General features: G+C 43.7%; 1 protein-coding gene across 1 annotated transcript; it reads right to left on the reverse strand.

The window, feature by feature from the left end:
• Nucleotides 1–802: 802 nt before the first annotated feature.
• On the reverse strand, nt 803–19,334 carry RSPH9 (radial spoke head component 9). Its single transcript, XM_042022990.1, has 5 exons — nt 19,108–19,334; nt 18,780–18,942; nt 17,944–18,073; nt 17,242–17,388; nt 803–1,063 (listed from the first exon to the last, which is right to left on the reverse strand). The coding sequence occupies exons 1-5, from the start codon at nt 19,332–19,334 to the stop codon at nt 903–905; spliced, it is 828 nt and encodes a 275-aa protein (XP_041878924.1). The 3' UTR covers nt 803–902.
• Nucleotides 19,335–25,049: the final 5,715 nt, after the last annotated feature.

Genomic DNA, 25,049 nt, shown 5'->3' on the forward strand with positions numbered 1-25,049 from the left:
AACCATACTGAGATAAAATCTCTGGCTGACTGTCTCTGTTTTATAAAGCTTTGAAAGCTACAGCCCTTCAGAAAGGAAAATGTTTTTCTTTATTCTCATACATACAGAAGTTACTATGTCTTCTATCCCAGGTAGCTCTGCTCAGTGAGCTTTGCTAAGGGAAAAGTCACTGGATTAAACCATTGCCTTGACATGGACCTAAATAAGCACATTTTTCAAGACCAGGTGATGCCCACAGCTATTTTTTTCCTACAGTTGAGTGACATGAGCTGGAAAGACCCCTCTAATTTTGGACATCTAACATCTCTTCAATACTCTCTTCAATATGCCTTTCTAGAGTTCAGGGTTTAGTACAGATCTCTTACAGTATATATCAGCTTTCCACTCTGACTCCGACTCTGCTTTTGTCATTCATGGGTGACAGCAGGTATTCATTCATGTCTCCAAATTAGTTCTTGTGTAAGCAAGGTGCTTTTGTAATCAGACAGATGGCTTAGGTTTGATTTCTGACCTAGAGCTTGCCTCTCAGGGAAGAAAATGCCATTTGTTACTATCTAAAGGATCTGCAGTGACACATTACAGGGAGAGCTCGGTGCTAATAATGCCAAGGTTGTGTTCAGTCCCCATATGGGCCATTCACTTACAAGCTGGACTCGATAGTCCTTGTGGGTCCCTTCCAACTCAGAATATTCTGTGATTCTCTGAATTCAATCTGGAGTTGAGGGAGGATTGCATACAATGAAGTCTTAGGAAAAGAATCAGGGCCAGAGTCCAGGCACAAAAGAATGCTGCTCAAAGTGCAGAGGTTTCACTTTTTTATTAGAACAAGCAGTAAACAAAATTTCCTATGTATAAAGTCTAAATCTTTTCTAGTTCTTGAGTCCTTGTCCCTGACAGAAGAGTCACAGCATGAAGGGCAGATCGAGGTTCTTCTCACCAGTGCCAAAGTAGACGTAGCCAAATTGCTTGGTCATTGGGACATGGTAGAATGTCAGTCCCAGCCACAGCAGGCTCCGCAGCACCACCACAGTGCCTCCCTTCTCCAGCTGGATACTCCAGGAGCCTGTGTGAGAAGATAGGCAGGTGAATCACTGGAAAAGAGAAAGAGGCAGCGTTCCTGCAGCGAGTTGTCCTGAGCTGAGAGACGGGCTGCCATGGGTTCTACCTGACCAGTTAACAGGGCACAAGGCTGCACTGGAGTTTGTGACACCTGAAAGGAGGAGGTTGGGGAGAACATACACCTCGATGCCCTGTTTTCCCTTTGTCAGTTCAGCACTGCAGGCTGCCTCATTTCCAGATGTCTGTGTCTAGGTCCACATAGTAATATATTCCCATGGCTTTGGTGATAACGTTATATGCGTCACAGGAAGGGACCCTCAAGCTCCAGACTTGTATAGTTGATCCCCAGGAGAGGCTGCAGCTATTCTTGACTGCTTATGAGTGGGCAGCAGTTACTCCAACAAGCTCTACCACCTACTTGGTGTAGCTAATAGCTTTAGAGAGCCAAGATGAGTTCTAGCAATCCTGCATAGGTATGAAATTTGTCCTTAAAATAAACTTGTAGCATTAGTAGTGGGAAGAGGAAGAAGGTGCTTTCCTCCTTCAGGGAAGACTGGTTTCTCTGATGCAGCAAATGGAAAAAAAAAGAGAAAATGAAAAGTAGGGTATTTCCTATCTCTGAGAAATTTATGGAAAAGGTTAATTCTCTTCAGTCGTTCTTGGCTCCACTGTTGAAGAGGATGTGCGTGGTAGGGGCAGAGGGATTAGTTTCCACATTAATTTTGCTTTGGCTCCACAGAAGAGGTTCAGAGCCAGTGTGAAAATGCAGTTTCTTCTGGATGCAAGGAGCTCAGAGCCACTGAGTATTTATTTTGCATCTGACATGACAGCTTGGGAACTGTGCCAGAGGCAGGGGGCTGAAGCATCACCTTGGATTCAGTGCCAGAGGGCAAGGAACTTCGAGGAGAAGAAAATACCAGCTTCAGCACCAAATTAGTAATGCCTAGAGGCTACAGTGTAGGGAAGAAGGTTCCTGCTGAATCTCCATCTAAAAAAAAAGGAGCAGGCCCAAATTAAAAAAAAAAAAAATGGTTGGAACAGTCAGGCTACCACTGGCCTAGAGTCAAGCAGTCAGCCTATCTGCACACAAAGCCAAAATCTGCCAATTCCAGAGTAAGCAGAAAGTGCTTAATGTGCTGGGCCATTTAGGCAGTATTCATCTTTGTAGATAATTTTAGGCTCATTAATTTTAGCCTCATCAATTTATGCTATGATTCATGCTTACTCATGTCACGGTTAGCCTGGGGAAGGGCTTCTATGATTGCTGTCAGCTGCCTGTCCTCCCCCTCCCACTCACTTGTGACTCTTGGCCAATTTTAGTCACATCCGACAAAGGGCTGAAGGGCTTTAACACCACAGGTTCCTACAGCATCCCTGGGATGTGGCCCAAGCGTTGTCTGCAGCTCCTGGAGCTTTGTTTGGTCTTCCAGCAGCTGCAGGGAAGCACAGGCTGTTAGGCCTGCCTGACAGCCAGAGGCAGCAGCTAGCTGGACAATCCACATTTGTGCAGCCTTGAGCTCTTGCGTGCTCCCTCACAGTACATGTTGTCTCATGTGCACTTCATGGCAAACTACGGTAGCTGAGGGAAGGAGGGAAGTTGAAGGGAAACGTTTATGTGGTGGCTGCAGAACCAGAAAGGAACAATACAATTCAAACCCCTGTAAACCCAGATGACATGAGTTGTGCCACTGTTACCTAACTCTTCACTTCGTATTTCTGTACTTCTCAAAAGTTTCTTGGACACCGCTATTTCCTCTGTCTTCTTCAGTAGCAAGTTCCACATGTTTGTTATACTATAATATGCAAGCCCTGTGTCACCTCTGATCTGTTGCCTTTCAAAGTACTCTCTTCAGCCGTGTGCAAATGTGGAACTCAGTGAACAGCAATACCTACCTCCTTTCTGACAGACTCACTCAAGCTGCTGGACAGAAGTACAAAACAGACATTCACAGTCTTTTGACTCGGGAGATTTCTGCTTTGGAGAACTTAATTCTGACTCACTCTCCTCCATGTTTCCACTAAAGACAAACAACTGGAGTTGCAGTAAAGCAGTGCACTACTTAATATGAGACGGTCAATACAGGTGTGTGCCATCTTGTCACCTTTCTTGCCCTGTGACATTCTTTACACAAGTCCTAGGTACAACATGAGCTAATATCTTCACAAGCAGTGGTTTCACATACAAGGCAACCCCAATCTCCCATCCAGTCTCTCTGTTGGCACTCACATGGACACAAACTGGACTGGATCTTTTTCATACCTGGAGTAAAAACACCTATTATGGTTCAGCCACTAGGATTACAAATCCTGATGGAGGGGGTCTCTTAAAAAATATGCATGTTCTTAAGAAATTTCACCACTTGGATAGCATGTAAACCCAGATGAGGAACACTTCACTACAAGGCAGATCATCCAGCAACTGAAGCTCTATAGCCACTTGCTGTCAAAGGAGAAGCTTTCAGTTTCTGGAACTTTGTCTCTACAAGCGGCAGTAGCATGACCGTGCATAGGAGCGTTGAGCAACAAGCAGCAAGCAAATAGGTCTGAATGTAATAGTGACAAATAACTTTGTCAATTTCTCCTCTGAACGACTGCTCCCAGTGCATGGTTCTTCAGGTTGAATTTGCAGAAATGATCTACAAGTCTTTCCTCCAAATACTGGTGGTACTTGCTGCAGCTTTACACACTGGTTTGTGGGGAAGGGGACAACGACATGCTGTAAACTTTTTGAAACGTTTCTCTGACAAAAAGATGATGCAATGAGGAACTCTCATTGTCTTTGATTTAGGACCAGTCCTCTGAGAAGCAAGTCTGTCAAGAATAGGACTATGCCTTGCCTTGCTGACCGGTGAAAACCTTTAGGGATTATCTACTTTGGTAGTGCCTCCTAACATACTGGAAGCATCTAACAACCTGGGTACATGTGATAGCTTGCTTATGTATGTTCACCTACACAAATGAACCTTCTGCCCCAAACCATTTACACAGAACAAAAAGAAATGCATGGAGCATGACAAGTGGGAAAGGTAAGAGTGAAAACAGGGATTTTAATGCTGTTAGGAACTATATCTGTATTCAGACATCTTTTTGTTGGATAAATTCACAGAGGAGGTAGAGTAAATCAAGTTCAACATAATTAAATCCCCACATCTGTGCTCTGGGGCAATAGAGCATGGATCCATGATCTCCTCAGAACATTTAGCCAGTGACACACAGACTTACCAATCTCAGCAGAGTATTCATCAGCAGACTCTGCTGATCAAAGGAAGTTCCCATGCACCTTCACATCTGGCAGAAACGGACAGATATAATTGAAGATGGCTCCATTCACTTTCACGCTACATCTCTGAAGGCTGTGATGTGCAGTTTCTGCATTTCCCTATCATCTGTCCAAGCTGTGAACCTTCAAAGGGCTCGAATTTGCCATTTCATAAATGTGAGACCTTTGGGGAATATTAATTACTATTGTTACACTTTCCAGCTCTTCTCTGGCCCTTCACTCTCCATGTAGTTCTACACAAATATGGGCAGTAAAGTTTTGCTGATGCTGCATAAGCCTTCCTGTGAAATGAGGGCCTGAACAAAAACAAGCAGGTTACATAAGGGCAATCCCATCTGGACCAGCACAACAGGTTGAGAACAGGAAAAAATTACAAGAAGCCGTCTGGAACTGTAATGTCATTTTCACTGGAATCCTGTTTTCAGCCAGAATGATGATTAGTCCTAGAGCTGCTCTTTATTCTGCAGAGCCAAAGAGGAGCAGCAGTGCCACCTTCCACCTTCTACTAACTGGATCACTGGAGACATTTTTTTAACCTAGTCGTCAAAGGTTATTTATTCAATATATTTTTCCAGACTGGACTTTTGCAACACACAAAACCCATTCAGAAACTGCATTTGATACACAATGCTGGTGTATTTTCTAAGAAGAGATTACATTAAAGTTCTGTAACCTATCTGGGTTCTTTGGACCTTTTCATTAAGAGAAAAAATAAGAACCTGTTATCTCAGTACATTTTTTTCCCCATAACTCACCACATCAGCAGTACTTCAAGAAATGGTGCATAAAACACAATTTGAATTCGTGAGACATGGAGAAAGTTGTTCTCTTGGAAAGATACAGGACACTTGTGTTCTCTTCCATCACAGCTCAAATCTCACAATATTCAAGCAAGATGCTTTTTCAGGCTCACATTTCTTGTAGGAGCTTGAAATACTGCTGTCATAAATTACTCTAGAAGTACTTTAAACAGTAACTAATGAACAGTATGGCAATAATAGCTTAAAATGAACATGCCACCTTCCTCAGGAGAAAGTCTCAGAAATGCATTTAATAATGCAATATAAAAAGGAATGAGAACTATGAAAATTAAATGCTACTTTTATCCTTTTTTTTTTCTTTTTCTCTCTTTTGTTTTTTAAACTTCTGTGCTATTACAGACAGTTCTTGGGGTAAAACCATTGCATAGATAGCTGCAGGTCTGTGTTAGTATACAAATCAGAAGCAGGCTGCTGGGTCCAAATCTTTTCCATCACTGGCTGTGAATATTCCATGGCAGTCCCTCTGTCAGACAATATGTCTTTACTGAGAGACTGGGAAGCTCAAAACATCAGTCTGTAAGGTACACCAAGATTCCTAGATAAAAGTTGTCAAGAAAAAAAGATTTAAAAGTACTAATATTTGCATTGTAGGGAATACAACTAGAACTAGGAGACAGCAAGTAAATGTTGGATTTCCTACAGTTAAATACTGATTCTAACTTGCATCTCGATGTGTGCTGTCTCTAAATCAGGCAGCAGAGTTAACTTCACTCATCATGTAAAGCTTGCTGAGGTGCAGGGAACTGGTCATTGCTCTCACACTAGAGAGTCCTACCAGTAACACTGCTCTGTTGAGGTTCCCAAAGTTCAAAATGCATTTTTTAAAAGAGCAAGTTAATATTTAAGCTGCACCCAGAAAACTTAAGAAAGCCAAGCACTGTCTGTGCTGAAACTATTGCCTGTTGCAGCTCCAGAAGGGAAGGGAGGGAGCTGCTGTGTGGGAGGAAAGAGCATGGGAAAAGTATCCGCTGGATGAAGATCTGGAGCTTCCTATTCCCTCTTTGGATCAGGCTGCAGCCTCCACCCCTCCAAACACAGGCCGGAATTCTGAGGAGTTCCTTACATCTTTCCCAAACAAGAAAGTGCTTTGAAGATGCTGATGCTCACCCAGTGTTAAACCACTGCCTTTTTTATGGCCCTTCAACAGCTGCCAGAACACCAGGGCTGAATTTCAAAAGTCAACCTCCTTCTCAGCTTCTTCTTCCTTTCCAGTCGCCAATAGAAATCCCTGTCTCATCCCCCATGTCTGCCTCAGCTATGGGCTGAATCTTGTAATCCACAGAAGTAATAGGGAGCGTGAGACATGAGCTTTTAAACAAAACCCTTTTAAGAGGGCTGTTTGCAGAAGAACTTTCCTGCCGTAACTGGTCCACTTTCAGTATGACCTCTCATAACACTGCTGCTTTGGAGGTGATTCAGTGATGTCTCATTTCAGTGCAAGCTTGAGAAGAAACAGCTTTAAGAGCTAGACAGCCTGATAGAGAGGCTCCACATTGCAAAAGCTCACAGAGGGTCATAAAAGTGACATTATCAATTCCTCTTCAAAGGAGGAAATGTCTCAAGGGAAAAGCAGCTACAGCGTGGTTGCACTTACCATTAACACAGTATGCTGCCACAAGAGCAGGTCTATTGCTGCAGTTAGTCCCGAGTGAGAGTCAAACATGGAGTTCCAGGACAAATATTAACACCCAGAGAGGGGCAACATAACATTTCCCTCTGCAAAAGCAGCCGCTGCTTGGCTGCATGACCCCAAGCACTTAGAGCTGACAAAGCCTCACTACACCCATGGGATTTATCTTCCATTTCCCTCCAACAGAAAATCCTACACTGGGAAGAGCTTCCTACTTCTAATTTGTTGTCTGTGGGGAACAAAGACAAATTGCAAACCAGAGCAGCTGTAAGGAAAGGTCACTGTGCTTTGGCTCTCAATAAATTGTGCCACACGGACATTTCATGCACAGCCTACCAGCCATAAGGACACATCCAAACACTCCTATGTGGGGCCCAAACTCCTTCGTGCCACTTACTGGCTGCAAACTAAATCTCTTTCATTTGCTTGACACACCACCTGCACCCCATATGTTAACACTGCTGTCAATATTTCCAATTCCCCATATAACTATTTAATAATAATTAAATAAAAACACAGACTGGTTGCAGGTTCAGTACTATTTTTAAAAGCCTCCAGAGCCAGGAAAGCACAGCTTACAGTCAGATGCTGCCAAGCAACCTTTGCATGGTCCTAATGCCTTCCATGTCCTTGAGACACAAAAACCACCATGCCCAAACCCCAAAAGTAAAATGATCATACTTTAGAGGCTTTTCCTCTCCATTATCCTCTCCTACTGGGGATGCCTTTACAGTAGAAATGATTTTGACAGGCCCAGGCCTTCCATTTACACATGAAGAACCTCTTTCCTGCTGACAAGGAAGACTCAGGGATCACAGTGCTGTCCCAGATACACGGTATTCAGGTACCTCCAAGTAAAAAAGAAATTCAGGCCATACTTAGACATCCAACAACAGTGCTGCTTAATCCAATTGAAGCAGCCTCTGCCCTCAAACCTGTATTCCCACCCTCATCATTCTTCCATCATAGAGATCACGAAAGTGTTTGTTTACTGCTCAGTGAGTCAGGTTGGGGAAATGATCTGGCTGAAAAATATACTGGACAGAAATAACATTATTTTTCCAGCTGGAATCTGACTGCACAGCCAGCAATGCCAACACAAAAGAAGGGACAATACACAGATATAAATGAGCAGCAGAGGATGGGAAGGACTGAAAAAGCTCGTACTGAAGTAATACACATCAAATTAGAGCCTCCCTTATACCCTGTTAGTTTGCCCTTTAGTCCTAAATCCACCTGATAAAACAAAACAAAACAATTCTCATTTAAAAAAAGATGCAGACTGCGCAGAAAGCATTAAAGACTTGGAATAGGGCTGTGCACTAGAAGAAACAGCAAGATCATATGCAATCAAAACTTAAAAGGAGTAGGAAAAACTGATTAAAATCCATGCTATTTGTATTCTGACAACTATCATACAGATCATTGAATCTTGGGTTTTCTGTAGTACATTTAGAAATCTCTCAGAGTGGCAAATCACCTCCTTCCAAAGCACAAGTTAATGCTAGATCTCATCACACTCCATATTTCTTGTTCAGCTGGTCGCTGTGGAAACGTTTTTGGAGCGTGCCAGGAGTCACGTAGCATCTACCTGGGGAGCCCCTGCATTAATCCGTCACCTTCGTGGGTTTCTCTGAGCCCATTGGTTGGTAGGAAGAAAAAGGAGTCTCTTGCTCCTCCCTTTTCTGAATGAAAGACGCTTCCTCTAAATCTTGCTACAGGATTTCAGGCTCAATTCAGCTTCTTTGGGGCTTTTGTCACCAAACAAATGTGATGTCTTTGAAAGAAAGATTAACAGTTTGATGAAAGGATGCAATGGGCAGCTTTGTTCTAGCCTGCTTCCCCTAGAGCTTTTGGTCACTGTCACTTTCTTACCCACGGGAGAATATCTGTCTGACTCTCAGAGGAGATTATGGCCACCTTGTAAGATTTTTCCTCTCCTGGTAACAAAGCATTGGCCACTTTGAGGAGGTGATAATGATGAACGGGGGCTGGATTAGAGGCAAAGAACCTCACATTGATCTCTGAATTCTGAGAAAACACAAAGGAGTCGATGCTGAGATTCAAAACCCATCAAATGCTTAGAGCACATCCAATTCGCTCTCCTGCAGGAGGGGCAAGGCCACAAGCCCTGTCAGTCCCCTAGTTGTACTTCTTACCTCATCGTCAAATTAGCAAGGCTAGTTAAAAGGGCTTGGGATGAGGAACAGATGGCACGGATTATAAATTGTTGATGTTTTTGTACTAAACTAGATACGAATTCTGGACCAAATTACCCGAAGACTTTACCAGTTTCTGAGAATACTGTCACACTGAGCATATCCACACAATGCAGTGTTGATATTCAAGCTACTTCTGAATACTAAAGATGGCTAAGCATCTTCCAGTGCCTGTGATAGCCTAGCTGTTTCTGCTCAGCATAACTGCTGTACAAATATACCCAAAGATGAACTGTCCCCTGTCCTTTTCCCTTTACACACTGCCACACACCCCTTCAGCATGCAGAATTTCAATCTATATGATATTTGTGTACAGTAAAACAAGATAATGCCAGTTGGCTTCCTCCTTTGAAAAACTCTGTGGTCAAAGGGGCAGCAAACAGCAAAGCAAAGCTATATGCAGGGCTGGCATCAGTGCCAGCAACTGCCCAGGCAGGAGCTGCCACTCCTTGGAGCCCCTTCAGGAATAGATCACTCCTAGCAAAAGCTGACCTCGTTCTGACTTCAGTGACACACAGACTGTCCTAGGATTTTCCCCACAAGTAATTTTTCATCATTCCCTAGAGAAAAAGTTAGGCCAAGGCCAACTGATGTGGTAATAAACCTGCAGCTTCTGGTTCTATAAGGCTTTACCAGCATTTCCCATCATCTTAGCAAGAAGTTCATCTCCTTTTTATGTCCAAGGAACCAGGAGCTTAAATGGAGACAGGGTGGGTCATGATTTCTTTCACTGAGGAGAAAAAAACCCTTTAAATACAATCCCTGGAAAGTTGCTACAAAGACTCTGCTTCTGTCCTCATTCTTTCCCTACAGCAGTCAGGAGGGCAAAGGACTCCACCACAGCTCTCAGTTGATGGGCAGCCCTGTTCCAGTATAAACTCATCCAAGGTCTGACTAAACAAGACCTGAGGTGATAGAGACCTAGGACCCAAAAGCAGTGAATGCACTGCTTTATTACCCATACACACAAAGCCCAAGGAAAACAGGCTCCTTTCCAGCAATCAAAGCAGACCATGATCAGCCAGTCAAAAGCTCTAATAATAGCTGGGCTGGGAGTCCTCCTGCCGTGCTGCCATGTGAGAGGTTGGTTGCAGTCTGATCTTGAACTCCTGAGCTGGCAGCACCCCAGCTTGTAGGAAGGACAGCATCTTGTCTTGCTCTCAGCTTTTTTGGATTACTGCAGGAATGGCCTTAACAGCCTCTACACATCATTAGCAAAACTTAAGAATGACCCTACTTTCGAAGAATGTAGGGGACATGCCTATATATTGTGTATGTCCATTTGCATGCTCATGATCGCTAAGGATGCTGAGAAAGCTACTGAAAAGCCTAGTGACCATTCCAGAAATTGCCTCAGCTTGAAAGGGAGAGAATATCTTCTCTGTACCTAAAGTTCAGGAGGCCAGTATGCCACACACAGTCTGGAAACTCAGGCCATACCTTTTTCTCGATTTGATGCTGCTCTTGGTGATTTTTCTTTCTCATTTTACTTTTCCGTGGTTTCCTTTACTGTGCTCAGCACTGACAATGCTGGCACCATAGTGCACCCTGCTGGAAGGAAGCAGGTAGAGCCATCCTGGAATTACTGCTAGGGATGGCCGACTTCAGTTTGAACAGAGAAATTCAGGTACCAATGCTTTTACTAACAACCCACTGAGCCAGATACTGGGTTCGATTTTCAGATCAGAAATCCTGCTGTTCTGGCGCACACTCATCTAGTTTTTTCATTCTCTAACACTGTCTTGTAAAGCTTGTTTGTCAGAACTACTTGTATTAATGTCAGGTAACTCCATGGGATTCTGTAGCTCAGTTTCACACATTCACCAAGCCTAAGGACCACATCTCCTAACGAGGAATGAGGATAGCTGTGAGCCATGCTAGGTATTTCAGTCTACATTTTGGCTACCTCTTTTTATCCCTGCGAATATGAAGTACTGCCCTCTCATTTATTATGAGTCTTTTAGTTTGGATTTCAGTGAGACAGCTTGAAAAGCCTTGTCCCCGTGTGGCTCTTGGCAGGCTAAAGAGTAAAGTGCTCTTGCTCTCAGCTTTCACAGAGCTGGGGAGGTGCTGCTTATTGTTAAGCAATGAAAGGGGAGGGCTCAGGTCACATCTGTGAAATGTTAGTGGAGAAGGGAGGCTGGGTGAAAGTAGGTGGCCAGCTCAGCATAGCACTTTGCTGGATTTTGCAAGGCCACTAGGGAGATAGGCAGCCATTTGTCTTAGAGCCCTGATAAAGGGCCCTTGCCTCTGGTGGCTGGCTGGGGGCTGTAAATACCTCTGCAGACACAGACTCTTCAAATAGCTGGAGACCGAGGCTGATAGGGGATTAATCGCCTTGAAGGGAGGGGGAGGGAGATCGAAAGCAAGTTAATTAGCTGTGTTAATGTATGGAGATAAAGCAGGGTCGTGCCTCCTGGTCTTCTTCCTTCCTGCACCCTGACTTTTGGGACAGCCATGATGGGGCTACCAAAATGGCCCTTGAGAGCAGCCACGGAAACTATCTCCACTTAGAAATGCAACCCCCTCCATCTTCAAGGACCCATTAGGCACCAGCTTTTGCTAAACCAATAAAGACTGTGCTAATGAACCTCAGATGACAGGAGGTTAGTGTTCTAACTGAGGCTACTGTTCAGCAAGCTTACAGAAAAGCTAGTGCTCAAAGTGTTCAGCCAAAGAAATGGCCACAAATCCCTTTGTCTGTAATGCTGTATAATGAATGCCCCAAAACCACTGCACTTTCAGGTGAAGAAATAGAGCTACAATTCAAGTGGCTGTCACTTCCTCCACAGTCAAATGGTAAAGGAGCTGAAATGATCTTCTGTCTAGGCACTTCTTCTACCCTACCTTCATCTTAAAACAGCAAGTACACAAGACTCACTGATTCACCCTGCCACTGTATACCCATTTGGAATGATGCTATAAAATCTCTCCCAGCAATAAAGATCCACAATGGACAGCACTAAGTCAGGAATCTCCCCAGTCCTCGTTTGAGCCCTCACGTATCATAGTTCAGAAAGCAAAGCCAGCTGAAGTGAGCTGACTTGCACTTAATAACTGTCTCAGGAACCCACTGTCACCTTTGTGTTACTGCTACTGACAAAGAAGAAGTCCAAGCTGAACATCACCCTCCATGGCTGTCATCAAGTTTATGGCCAGACATACCTCCTACATACCACTGCCCGTTTAACTGAAGTCAGTTATGCATGTCTGGGACTATCAACTTGTATTTGCATTTGACTGAATCACAGTTCCCAGTAAGACATCCAACATGATGTTAAGCTATCAAGAGACACAGGCTCATCCATTACCCTTGCTAACTGGTAATCATTTCACTGTTAAAAATTCTATCTAATTGTTCATTTTAGTTCTGGCTATACTTTCTAGCTGCTGATTCCTGTTATGCCTTTCTCTGCTACAATAAATACATCCTCAGTACCTAATACTTAAACTCCATGGAGTATTTACACAGTGTAATACAGCCATTCTCATGGGCTTTTCCTCAAGATAAACAGATTGAACTGTTTATATCTCTCACCAGCCCTTGAATAATTTTGTGACTCTTTTCTGCAACTCTCCAGTGGTCAATGTGCAGTAATCCAGTTATGATTCCACTAACAGTATATACAAAAGTAAAGTCACACCCCCCCCCATTCCTATTTGCTACACCCTTGTTTATGTATTTGCAGATCAAATTACCCTTTTAAGTCTCAGGATCAGCCTGGGAGCTGATGTTCAGTAGGTTGTGCCTGGATTTCCTTTCAGAGCCACAGCTTCTAGAATACAATTCTCAAAGTCTGACTTACAGTCCTTATGTTCCTCATGTGACTTTGCAGGTAGGCACATCAAAATGTACTGTATTTAAGTAAGCCCAGTTTTCCAGATCTCTGTATCCATCCTCCCTGTGTCATTAGTTGTGTCTCAACCAACCCTTTACTTTTACATTATTTATAAATAAGTTGAAGAATATCAATATTTGAAGAATATCAATATTGGCACTGGTCCCTTTCTGACCTCTTCCAGAAATACATCCATTCAATGAACTCTGAATCACAACTGCTAAGGAAGACTAAATTTAGGGGAATAAATCTGCAGTGCTGGGATATATTAAAGATTATTATGCCACAAGTCTCCTGAGATAATGATTTCAAAAGTAACTTATCTGACTCGGCCATTTTAATGTTTTTGACCCACAGTAAATGTTGTTTAACTCTACCCTCCCTTAGCAAAGTCTGAAACAGTATTTTATTGTCTTGATCAAGTCCATACTTTTTCCAAAAATAGAACAGAAAAAAATTGAGCTCTTCTGCCCTTCCACATGCTTATCAGCCTTTTTACCATCACCATTTAGTGACAGTTTCCAGTACCTTTACTATGCTTTCTTTTCTTCTCAATATAGTTTTAAAAAAATCTGCCTTACCGTTGTCATGGACTACTCCAGTTATTCTGGCTCCCTTTGTCATTCTCTACTCATTATAAATTCCAATTTATATCAATCATTAATCATTCCAAACCTTCTGAATTTCCTTTTATATGTCTTTTTAAATTCTAATTTCTATTCTTAATCTACAAGGGAACTGTGGTGGGTTTTCAGCCAAAGGCAGCTATTTACTGGCTGGGGGTCATGACTTTTGAAGAAAGTTTTCTCATATAAATCCTATTTCCACTCATATCTTTTCCTATCTAGACATACCTCCCCACCTACATCAGTTTTTAGCAGTGTTCTGTTGGTGTCCCTTATCTCCATATCAAAGTAATCTGAGTCAGTAATCTGTAACCCTCAGAGTCAAGTTATTGCTTTTCTGAACTGTAGTTTCAAAGTGCCCAAGAACTGAATTCCCCATCCCTTGTGTCACCTCCTTCCAAGCTTTCTGTTCTACACTAGTACCTTAGGCTTTCCTTCATCCCCTTTCTTTATCCTTGCATAATGGAGCATACTCTGATCTGATACCAGGGCCATAGTAAAATCAACCTTCCCCCTCCATTTTCACTTCCTCCATCATTATCAATGCCTGAGAAGTCTCTCTTATTTCATATCTCCACAACATTAAGTCATCAAGGGAAAATGCTGTAGGCATGCTAGGAATTATTGCTATTTGCTTTGCCATTCCATTATCTACAAGCAGATGTAAAACTGCCACAGCCCTAGTTCCTGAAATACTATGTCCAGGGTTCCAAACTCCATGCAGCAGAAAGGACAACGCTGGCAGTGTGCCAGCAGCTGAAAGGCCACATCTAATTGTGCATAAAGTTGAGCAGATTGTCTGCTTAGACTAGAGCAAACAAGCTTATCTTTAATGCAGACATATGGCCAGCAAAACCTACAGATCCCATCATGCAACGGTCTGGCCAGCTGGCCATTTGGATCAAGATGAAGCATTACATGATCTGATACTGTGGTGACAGAAGATCAGTATCACAACCTCTCCATGTTCATGCTGTCGAGACAAGGTTCTCATTTCCCACTTTTCTCTAGAATCATTTTTAAAAATGCATTAAAAAAAAACCCAAAAAAACCTAAGTCAGTCACTTGTCTGTGGGGGCTGAGACACCAAGAAAAAACAGACAGACTCACAGGATGATTAAAGGAGGAGCAGCAACATATTCTGAACTTTTAAAGTACCTGATAGATAGACACACAGACAGAATCTGGAACCTGCAAACACCATGGATATCACTGGTAAAGATAAGAATGGCAGACAGTTTTGTTACAAAACTCCAGGTTTTCCAATTTTGCACTAAACTCTGCTTTTACCATTGTTGCCTTTATTCAACCTAGTTTTAACTTCCTTTCTTCCCACCTCTCAGCTGTCATATAAAATGTTCTCTCTGCCTCCAACTTTCCATTCTGTAAGACACCTCTGCTCTCCTATAATGACACACCATATATCTTATGACAGTTACCCCCTTGACAGCCATCACAGATGCTAAGTCTCCAATTAATAGAGAAAACTATTCCAACAGAGTTGTTACTTTTAGACAGGTTAAAATCAGCCCTTAAGCTCTCAGTTCTGTTCTTTAGGTCTTTTAAGATGCTAAGGGAATTTAGCCAATGCAGGCTGGGAGCATCACTCCAGTGCCACTTACCCCCGATCGCTTCTTATGTATTTGTTGAGAAAAGAGACAATTCTAGCTTCAGTCACAATTCTAGATGCAATAAATTTGAGAATTCCTACTTCTGCTCTGACAATAACTGGTCAAGACAGGATTTAACCAGGAAAGGCAAGAAAAACTTCAGGTCAAAGTGAGGGGATTTGCCAGAGTTATGAACAACATGTCAGTAAATAGAAAAAAAGCACTGTCTACTTTTTCTGCTCTGTCAGGACCAACATGCACTGTCAGAGCTGAAGGAAAGTTATCTGAGAACCAGAGTTTGAGTGTCTCACAACCAGGAGTGACTTTGGCAAAGCCATGCTGATAAAATCAGCAGAAAGCCTGTGTCTGCCCTCTTTTTTTTCCCCCACATTTTCACAAGCAACCAGTACTTTTAGGCAACCTGAATGCTTGTTAAAGGAGGCTGGGTTGATCTTTCTTTAATGTCAGAGCTCCTATCTGCATGTAATAGAATGCAATTAGAGAGGCTACATGCCTTGCTGATCCTGTAACCAATTCCTGTCCTACCTCCTTCACCTCATCGCCGAATTTAGGACAGAGCAGGCAGAGCTGCACAGGCACCACGATGAATCTTCTCTTCCATTAAGAAGCACTCAGCTGCACTTTAGCTCAGGCAGTCTTTAAGAGGTAACTTTTTTAAGAAGACTGAAATCTACACTAACAGCAACATCCGCCTGGGAAGGGGGCAAAGGTTCATGCTTACAGAGACATCAGGCTGCCACAGGAACACAATCACGACAGTGGCACGGTTGAGCCCCACTTTCTGTCTGCCACTGGGTAAAATACAGCTACAAGTCAAATTTGATTTGAAGACTTTAAAAAAACCACCATCTTCATGTGTAACACATGGTGTGTCTCCCTACCACGAGGGAGGGAGGAAAATAGGGAGGGGAGCAGGGGGAAGGCAAACAGTAGCAACACCCAAACTAGCACACAAACGTGCAGCTAAAATTTTCTTAGGAGATATCTAGGATCTAATCCCTCTTGCAATTCTGCTTTGAGTCAAAAGGGCCACTTCAATGAGCCAGTGTATGTAAAAATGTGCAGTCTCTCCAGTCTACACTTCTGGAAAACAACTGCATCAAGAACACTCCCAGTAAGTTGAAGAGTGGTTTAGATTTTAGCGGTTTATGCTCTGTCAAAAATGTTCAGAATTCGGGCAGGAGCTCACATTCTCAGTTTTTTGGGTTTTTTTTTGCCAAAGGGAGGAAGGGGTAAGAAGAGAGAGGAAGGGAGAGAGAGTCTGAAAAGCTATTTACAACATTGGCAATTCACTGTCCATCCACTCATCTGTGCATCTGGCACAGGTCACCTAGTATCCTATCCTACTACTCCAAGACAGGAATAAAACAACACATCTAAGTTCTAATTGTTTCCCTAGAATCTTTCTCGACAGAGGATATGAAACATTTGGTCCAATCCAAACAAAATGCAGCAAATCAGCAAAAAGCAGATAGAAACAAATAACAAGCCACTCCCATCTCTTTAGAGAAATATCCTGCCAGAAGGATCCTTGGAAGAGACTTTAAATATATTTGCAGTTCTCCAGCAGAACAGCAGAGATGTAAACTGAAGATACAATCCAGTATGCCTATATTTTTTTCTCCTTTCACAGTGTATAATCCTGCCAGAGTACAGACTATTCCCACCCAGTTTATCAAAGGAACATTTGAATTCAGCCTCTCCGAGATATCAGCTTGGTGTTAATGAGAGCCCATTTAGATAAAGAGCAATACTGGATGGGACAAGAGGTGTGAAATACTTCAAACCACATAAATTCCCTCTATCACTGGTGGAGTTATCTCTCCCAATAGGGTCACCAGTTGTCACAGGCTTTAACAGAGGTCAGGAGGGAATATGGCACTGAGGCAGAGAGTGGTCAGACCTGTTGTGAGGATGTGACAGCCCTGGTACACTTACATCTTTCCATTGTAAGCATTTAGAATTGCATAAAACAGGAAATAACTAGTAATATTTAGTAAAGGATAAAGTTCCTTTACAGATTCACAGAAGCTTCTCCCAAGCATACCATCTCTACAGTAACCCACACCAGTCCCCTCAGTGTTTCCTAGGCTATTCAGACTTCCCTGTTGCATCTGTTGATTTTGCTACCTTTACCTTGTGGGATATCATGCTCCAGAGAATCTAGAAAGTCGGTGGATGGGTCCAGGTCAGCCTTTTCCAGCAGGGTTTTATTCTTCAGGTTAACAGGCTCAGTGAAATGGAAATAGGAACTTAATTTTTTTGCCTCCAGCAAAGACAGACCTGCAAACAGCCATTGGTGAACATTAATACAGTGAACTAGGGTAACATTCATTATACTATTGAGTATATGTTTCTCTGATGCCCACAGCCTAGGACAGAATCACAGTCTTTCTCCAGTAGACTCCACAGCAGGCTTGTCAGAAACAGGTGTCAGCACTCCCTGATGCTGTGCATTGCAGACCATTCTGACTGCAGTCCCAGATAACCAACGGGTACCGAATTGAGGACAACTTTCTGTGCCCATTCGATCATATCCTATATCTAAATGGACAATTCACTACATCTGCAACTGCTAAACACTGACATAAACTACAGTTTATACAGACAAATGACTCAGTTTAATGACTCAGAACTATTACTGACTTTTTTTCCACCTTCCAGAGTTGGATCATGCACCTGAACATTAGTGGCACTGGATTCTCTCCTCCCTGTTCATCTTACCAAAGTGAAAAAAACCCCAACTGAAATCAAAACATCAGTTAGAGAAAGTCATCTTAATTTACAGCCTTTATGATCAAAGTACAGTTGATCCTGATAAAGACAATCAGAGTTTACCTTCAAAGTGCCTGTTTTCATGCACAGACCCAAGAGGAGTCTTCACAAATGCCCCCCGGGGGATGATACCAACTTCTCTGTCTATCTGTTCTATCGTAGCTATGAGGCGGGCCTCCTCCTTGATCACAGGCTTTAAAGAAAAATAGGGAAATTTTAAAGGCAGGGCTTTCCTTGTTTCCATTTCTGAAAATAAACTTGAGGTGACACAATGGCCTTACCATCTTGGAGTCCAGTGGCACTACGAGGACCTCAAGAGACATTTCTCTCATAAGATATGACAGAAAACATGACTAGGAGCAGACAGTTTAGACTCACCAGAGATTTAACTCTCCATCCCTTCATCTGTTCTTTCCTCCCTCTCAATTCACCTACTTATGATTTGTCTAATCATTTATAAAGAATGCTGCCTGCAGTTACTATTAAAGCTTCAGAAACCACCATGAAGATCTGTACCAGTTGTGCATAATAAAGCATAGGGGATATATACTATTTCTGAGGCCTGTTGAACTCCAGCAAAAACTCAAGTAAGAGTTCAATCAAGAAGCTGTTGCTACACAATGACAGTGAAGAATTACAGACAGAGCTACAGAATATTCTGAGTTGGAAGGGACCCATAAGGATCATCAAATCCAACTCTTAAGCGAACAGCCTGTACAGTGATTGAACCTGCAACCTTGGTGTTATTAGCCCTATGCTCTAACCAAGAGGAAATTGTGTATCTTTTGCCTGACCACACGCTCATGCTGCTCATTACAAAGGCGGAGAAGCCACCACCTGTCCAGTGCAGGGGGCACAACTGTAGCAAAGACAGTTTGAAAGTGTTTTGCTGCATTTACCTCCCTACCACCTTCAGTCAGTCTTGCAGCAGCTTCTGCGTTTATCTCAGCCAAGTTGTACTCAAAAGAAGGATCCCCCTGGAAGCGGCCCTTCAGCTGCTCCGCCAGTGCAAGCATCTCCTTGGTGGCTGGTGTCAGGAGGCTCCAGTCCAAGCAGTTCAAGCTGCCAACGACAAGCACGACTCAGGCTGAGCCCGTTAAAGAACAGGGCTCGAAGCAACTTCGCCAGGCCCCTCAGGGCCCAGCGAGGCTCCCTCCCGGAGAGCCGGACAGCACCCCCCGACTCCCACAGCCCCAAAGCGGCCAGGCCGCTCCCTGCTCCCCCCACCTGTACAGGCGGCTGCGGGGCGCGGCGCGGTTGGGACCCAGCCCCTCGGCGATGTAGTAGGCGCCGCGCAGGCCCTGGATGCAGCCCCAGAACCAGACCCGCTCGAAGCGGTAGTCGCGCTGCAGCAGCGGCAGCGAGGCGCCCAGCGCCGCCCGCCGCTCCGGGCTGAGCCCCGCGCCGCCGCCGGCCACCAGCGCCAGCGCCCCGGGCAGCGCCAGCGCCTCCATCCCGCTCCACGTCCCCGTTGCCGGGAGACCGCGGCCCGCCCGCCCCGCATCGCGGCCGGAAGGCTGCGGGTCACCCCGCGCTTCCGCCGCAGCAGCGAGGGCCGTGCCGTGCTCAGCTAACCCCGGCCGGACACAGAGACGCTGGCGAGCAGCAGCACAATAAGCATGCAGTTATGGGTGTCTGCCTGCGCGTGTGTTCCTCAGTTTCAAGGGGCTTAAATCCAAAGCCAAGTCCAAAAAGCAGAAGGGCATACAATTGCATTGCACCTTCACCGGGATACCACAAAGAGCTCAGTTTTCTTTATTTCTTACATGGACAACCCCTCCTGAAGCTCACTGCTTACAATGTCACAGATCCTGAGGGAGGCCATGAAATTGATGAGAGGACTGAAGCACGTCCCCTACAAAGACACAGAGAAATTTGGGACTCTTCAGCTTGGAGAAGGTTTTATGGAGAACTCATTGCAACCTTCCACTATCTGCAGGGAAGCCAGAGAGGGACTCTTCATCCAGAACCATAGTGATAGGACAAGGAGTTATGGGTACAAACTGAAAGAGAGGAAATTTAGGTTAGATATTAGGAAGAAATCCTTTACTGTGAGGGTGGTGAGACACTGGAACAGGTTGCCCAGGGAGGTTGTGGGTGCCCCAACCCTGGCAGTGTTCACAGGCAGGTTGGGTAAGGCAGGCTGGGTAAGGCCTTGAGCGACCTGGTCTAGTGTCCCTGCCCATGGCAGGGGGTGTTGGGACTAGATGATCTTACAGGTCCATTCCAACCCCTTAACATTCCATGATTCTGTGATCTTATCTAGCTCATGTACCTCTATAAATAAATGGCTTATTTATAAATTACAGCATTTGGACTGCTCTTTGGCAGCTCATTTTGCTGAATCACAGACATCCAGGAAACAGCTCCTGCCCTAAAAATCTTGCTGTCTGGCTTAACACAAAATACAATAAATAAGTAATGAGATTTTGCAGCTGCTTAGACAAATAGAATTTCTGTTTGACGTCTTCAGGAAGTTTAAGCTTTTATATGTGTGCATTATATACATAAATATGGGCATGCCCTTACATCTAAATCCATTGTAAAGACATAAATTCTTTCTTTTTCATCCGTTTCCTGTTCACTTCTAAGGAAAACACTGATCCTGGGACCGCTGCCTGTAACAGTTATCGCCTGATTTTTTGTCAAGTGAGATGTTTAATGGGTTGTACAGCACACAATCTGACCCATTAGCTGTACTTACCCTGCACAAAAGGCAACTCAGATTCCTGAAGATTAACCACCTCTCTTTGACACGAATCATGCAGAACACACAGGAGTGACCGCAGACTTTTTGTCCGCACTGCCACCTACCTGTGCCTGATCTGCTCAATGGAATAGGAATTTTCAGGCTTTGTAGACTCATTTAATCACTGACTTCTCTAGAAGTGTGTGTCAATATTTTATGTTAGGGCTACAACTGACCAGTAAACAGCAGAACTGCAAGCCAAACTCGTTTCACATGAGTCAGAGAGGCAACCCAAGATTATAATGAATTTCTGCCACTGTCAACCACCGCTGGATTCAAACCAGATGCTAACAGCTGAGAGGCTCTTTAGCCTGTTAGGGATCTTCTAAGCCACCTAGTCTCCAGTCTTTGCCTGTCCTGACTGAAGATTATAAAAAAGGATATCTATAGCTTAAGGAAATTCTTCCTGGTTCAGTAAAGTATGGTGGGTAACTCTGCTCCCCTTTGTCTTGACCCCAATTACTAAACACTGATAAGGATCGGGAAGTAAGTGGTTGCATTATTTAACAAATGAAAGGTCAAAAGCGCTGCTATTCAGTAAGGTCGAAGGTTACCATCACTGTTATTAAACAGTTCGAAAGCAGTTTCTCCCATTCCTTGCCATCCCAGGCTCAAACAAGGAGCTGCTCAGCAGTGGGGCAGACAGGAGGGAAGAGAGGCACCAGGCATCATTCAGCTGGCAGCTGACTAGGTGGCATTTCTGAGACACCTGCTTCAGCAAGGGCAGGTGCCACAGTCCAGCAGCTCCCATCAGAGGACTGAGTTCTCCTGCCTTTGCACAGAACATGCACATAGCTGTGTGCCAAACCGCTTCAGTTTCTCCCAGCTCCACCCTTTAGAGCTGGGGTCCTTTTGGGGAAGAAATCAGTCCCAGGCTCACTTCCACTCGTCTCAGGCAAGGTAGTGAAGTTTACAGAACTGAGCAATTTGAAATACATGTGAGTTGCTGCTGTGGGCACAGTGGCTCCTGGATGCTTGCACACCTTCATGAAACATTTGAAAACACTTTTAGTGATGTAGTGAAGTGAGCTCATCTTCCTACATGTTCTTTAATATACCTCATCTCATCATTCTTACTAAAGAATTCTTACCTCATTCTTTCTAAAGAAAGAATAATAGCTATCATTCCATGTCACTTCCGTTTCTGCTGGTACAAATTAAGAAGGCTGTCCTCAAAATACTCTTGCAAATAAACTATTGCACTGTCCTGGGCATCCACTGGGCTGTCACTGATCACAAGTTATACTGCTATCCATCACTCACGTTTTTATGTGGTGGGGACAAATCTGCAGTTGGTTCTGATGCAGAAAAAAATGGATAGTATAGGGGTTATTCCTCCCAGGTGTGTTGAATATAAAATCTGATTTTCCTTCAAATTATCTCAAAAGTTCAGACTGTCTCTGACTTCATAAACATTGCAGCTTTGAATAATTTTCCTGCATGTAAGTCATTACTGCTAAGGATAGTAAAAGACAGTAAGCAAGAAAAGAAAGTGCAGGGTTTTTCTCAATAAGGAAGGAAAGACAGATGGCTGCTTGTCAGAAGGGGAGGAGACTGTGGATGATAAACAGCTGAACAAACTTCAAGAACTGTAAAGTGAAGCCTTGAGCTATGCTGAGCATAAAAAGTAAGGAACTAGAGCCAAGTAACAGTTTAACAGCAACAGAAACAATCAGAAGTGTCCCAACCTGATACAGCACAGACACTTTCCTCTGTCTTGGAGATTGTACTAAATATGGAAAAACTCTGGAAATACCTTGACTGCACACTGTTCAAAGGGAAAGGATGTGGGTCTATTTGTCTTGTCCAGGACCAATGCCATTTTCTCCATTAATGACACCTGATCTAGCTGTGTGTAGTCATGGGGAAACACAGAGAGGAAGGGGTGAAAGTGCAGTGTGTGCCATGAGCTGGACTCCTCCACTTCTGGAATGCCTGCAGTAGCACTCTCGGTAACAGCTCATCAAGAAATTGGGCTAGTAGGTCAGGATGGGAACAGCTGTGCTGAGATACAGAGAAAATCTGCAGGATGACTGTCACAAGCCTTCCCTGGGGATTCTCTTTGGCATAATCCTGGGCAGGCAATATGCCCAAAAAAAGTGGTTATCCTGCCTTACTCAGGAAAAGACAGGCACAAGAGCCAAAGAGCTTTGTCATTTTGTGACATGAAGTTTTCTATGTCTTTAAGGTTTGTTTCATGCTTTTCATCACTTCCCTAATAGCATCTATCATGCTGACTACTCTTGGCACAGGGGACAGGTAGAGTTTACTAGGATAAGAAATACCAATGTGCTGATTACATCATCCTGCCCGGGCATCACTCGAGGTGCTGTGATTCTTCTAGCTGACAGCTGAACACACATGTCTTGGTTGTTTTTCAGGTACCCAGAGGGATGAGATGCAGCACTGTGACTTTGCACACACCATGCTGCCAGTCAGACTGCTGACAGCCTGAGGAGGAAAGTGGTGTTGAGGAACCCTGGGAAAGACAAAACAGCACAGTGAGAAATTGCTATGTCAGTGTAGTTCTGACTGTGTTTAGGCTTCAGGAGGATTTAATGCATTGGTATAGGTGTTATCTACATTGGTATGGGTGCTATCCAGCCCATCATTTTAGTGTTTTGGCACTAGGATTTAATATATTCACAGAAAACTAATACAGGGTTTTTCAGACATCCTACAAGGATAGGCAGTGCATGAAAGATTGCTAAATTGTTTTGGTGATTCCCTGGAAGCAACTTGCTGACAACAGTCCCCGGTCTTCATAAATTCAATTTTTAGGACTGACACTCATCCTTATCTCTACAAGCTGCAGTTGCTACAGCAAAATGGTAGAAGAGCGTGTCTTATAATGCAGGGACCTGAATGACTTAGGCTTTTGAGAGCCGTGACCAAGACTACACAACACAGCAGCCAGCAGTAATCACAGTCTTGGTGTAACAAGGTTTAATCAACTTGTCCTTGGAAGAGAGCTCAACAAGTCTGAAGCTTTCGGGTGGCTCCAGGCAGAATCTCTCTAAAGTGTTTAAGCAAAGGAGCAACAAAGACAGGGGTGATGCCTGATGCATATGGCAAGCTGATGATCGGATGAGTGTTTCTGACCTACCGCCTGAGAACCCAGAGCAGAAGTAAAGAAGTGCATCCAGGGGAGCGCTGGGATCAGAACAATTGATGGGGCAGATCTCATTAATTAAAGATGAGGTTTCCAGAAAATATTCTTCTTGTAGTAAGCTTAGTTTTTATCTAGGCAGAGTTTATTCCTGTTGGAGACATCTGCATGCCTCTCTTTGCCAGATAGTCAGAGACTCCTGGCCTTTTCTCAGAGTCATTTTCTATAGTGATTGCTGTTTTCAACAGTTTGTTTTTCCTTGGAAAATACTTCCCAATACAAAATTTCTACTCAGTCTAAGGCACTTGCTTAGGTCTTCTAACGTTTAAAAATGTGCAGGAGTCAGAGACCAACTCAGGTGGGGTGTGTGGCTTCAGACAACTGTCTGTGCCCTCCAAGCATCAAATATCAGTAGAGGTGTTTGCATCCCCATCTTTGGGGCACTGACTCTTGCCAGCAAAGCTCCACCATCTCCTCAGCAAGCCTTTTGCTTTTGTGTGGATTCACTCTTCCACCTGCTGCTGAATTACTTCATTTTAAAAACCCAGCTGCATTGTGCTGACATTTGTATGTGGGTTCTATTCCCAGTAATAGAGTGGCGCCAGGTAAATTATATTGAAAAAGGGGAGGAAAAGAGGGTTCTCTGCACAGCATCTGCTGCGGAGTCTGTCCCTCCACATGCAGTGTGTGGCCCTCACCCAGCCAGCCTTGCAGCTGCACTAACAAAGGAGGGGTTTCCTCATTTTTACTGCAAGACTGAAAAATATGTTCTGTCTAATTCAGGTGAAAATGTTACTCCGCTGAAATTTCCAGCTTTTCTTTCCTGCCTCAACTCAGCTCTGGGCAGAGATTGAGGAAATCTGAGATGACCCAGGAGAGAGAGCAGCAGAGACTTCTGCCTAAACTGTTTGAATGGATAATACCCTTTCCAAATGCTGGCACCTGGGAATCCTTTAATGACTTGGATGGTGCTTTGGGTAGACTGAATATCTCCTTTCAGAAACAAAGGCTTATTATTATTTATTTATCTGCCTTAAATCTTACAAGCAGTTAGAAAGTAACCCTTTCTTGTGTTACATTCCTACCACTGTGCTGAATATCATGAGGTCAAAGTTTGTTCTCATTTACTCTGATTTAACTACCAGTGTAAATCTGTATTAGGGCAGATACTTTACATCAAATTTTCAAAGGGCAGAAATTTAGTGATCATTTTATTCATTTAGTAATCTTAAACACACATTTCCCATTCATAAGGGACTTATATGTGAAAAATTCCAAATATTAAATGGATGTGTGCCTCCAACATAGCTA

This window comes from Corvus kubaryi, unplaced genomic scaffold, assembly GCF_017639235.1.
Source record: "Corvus kubaryi isolate FWS band 111438036 unplaced genomic scaffold, C.kubaryi_AGA036_p1.0 37232, whole genome shotgun sequence".
Lineage (NCBI taxonomy): Eukaryota > Metazoa > Chordata > Aves > Passeriformes > Corvidae > Corvus > Corvus kubaryi.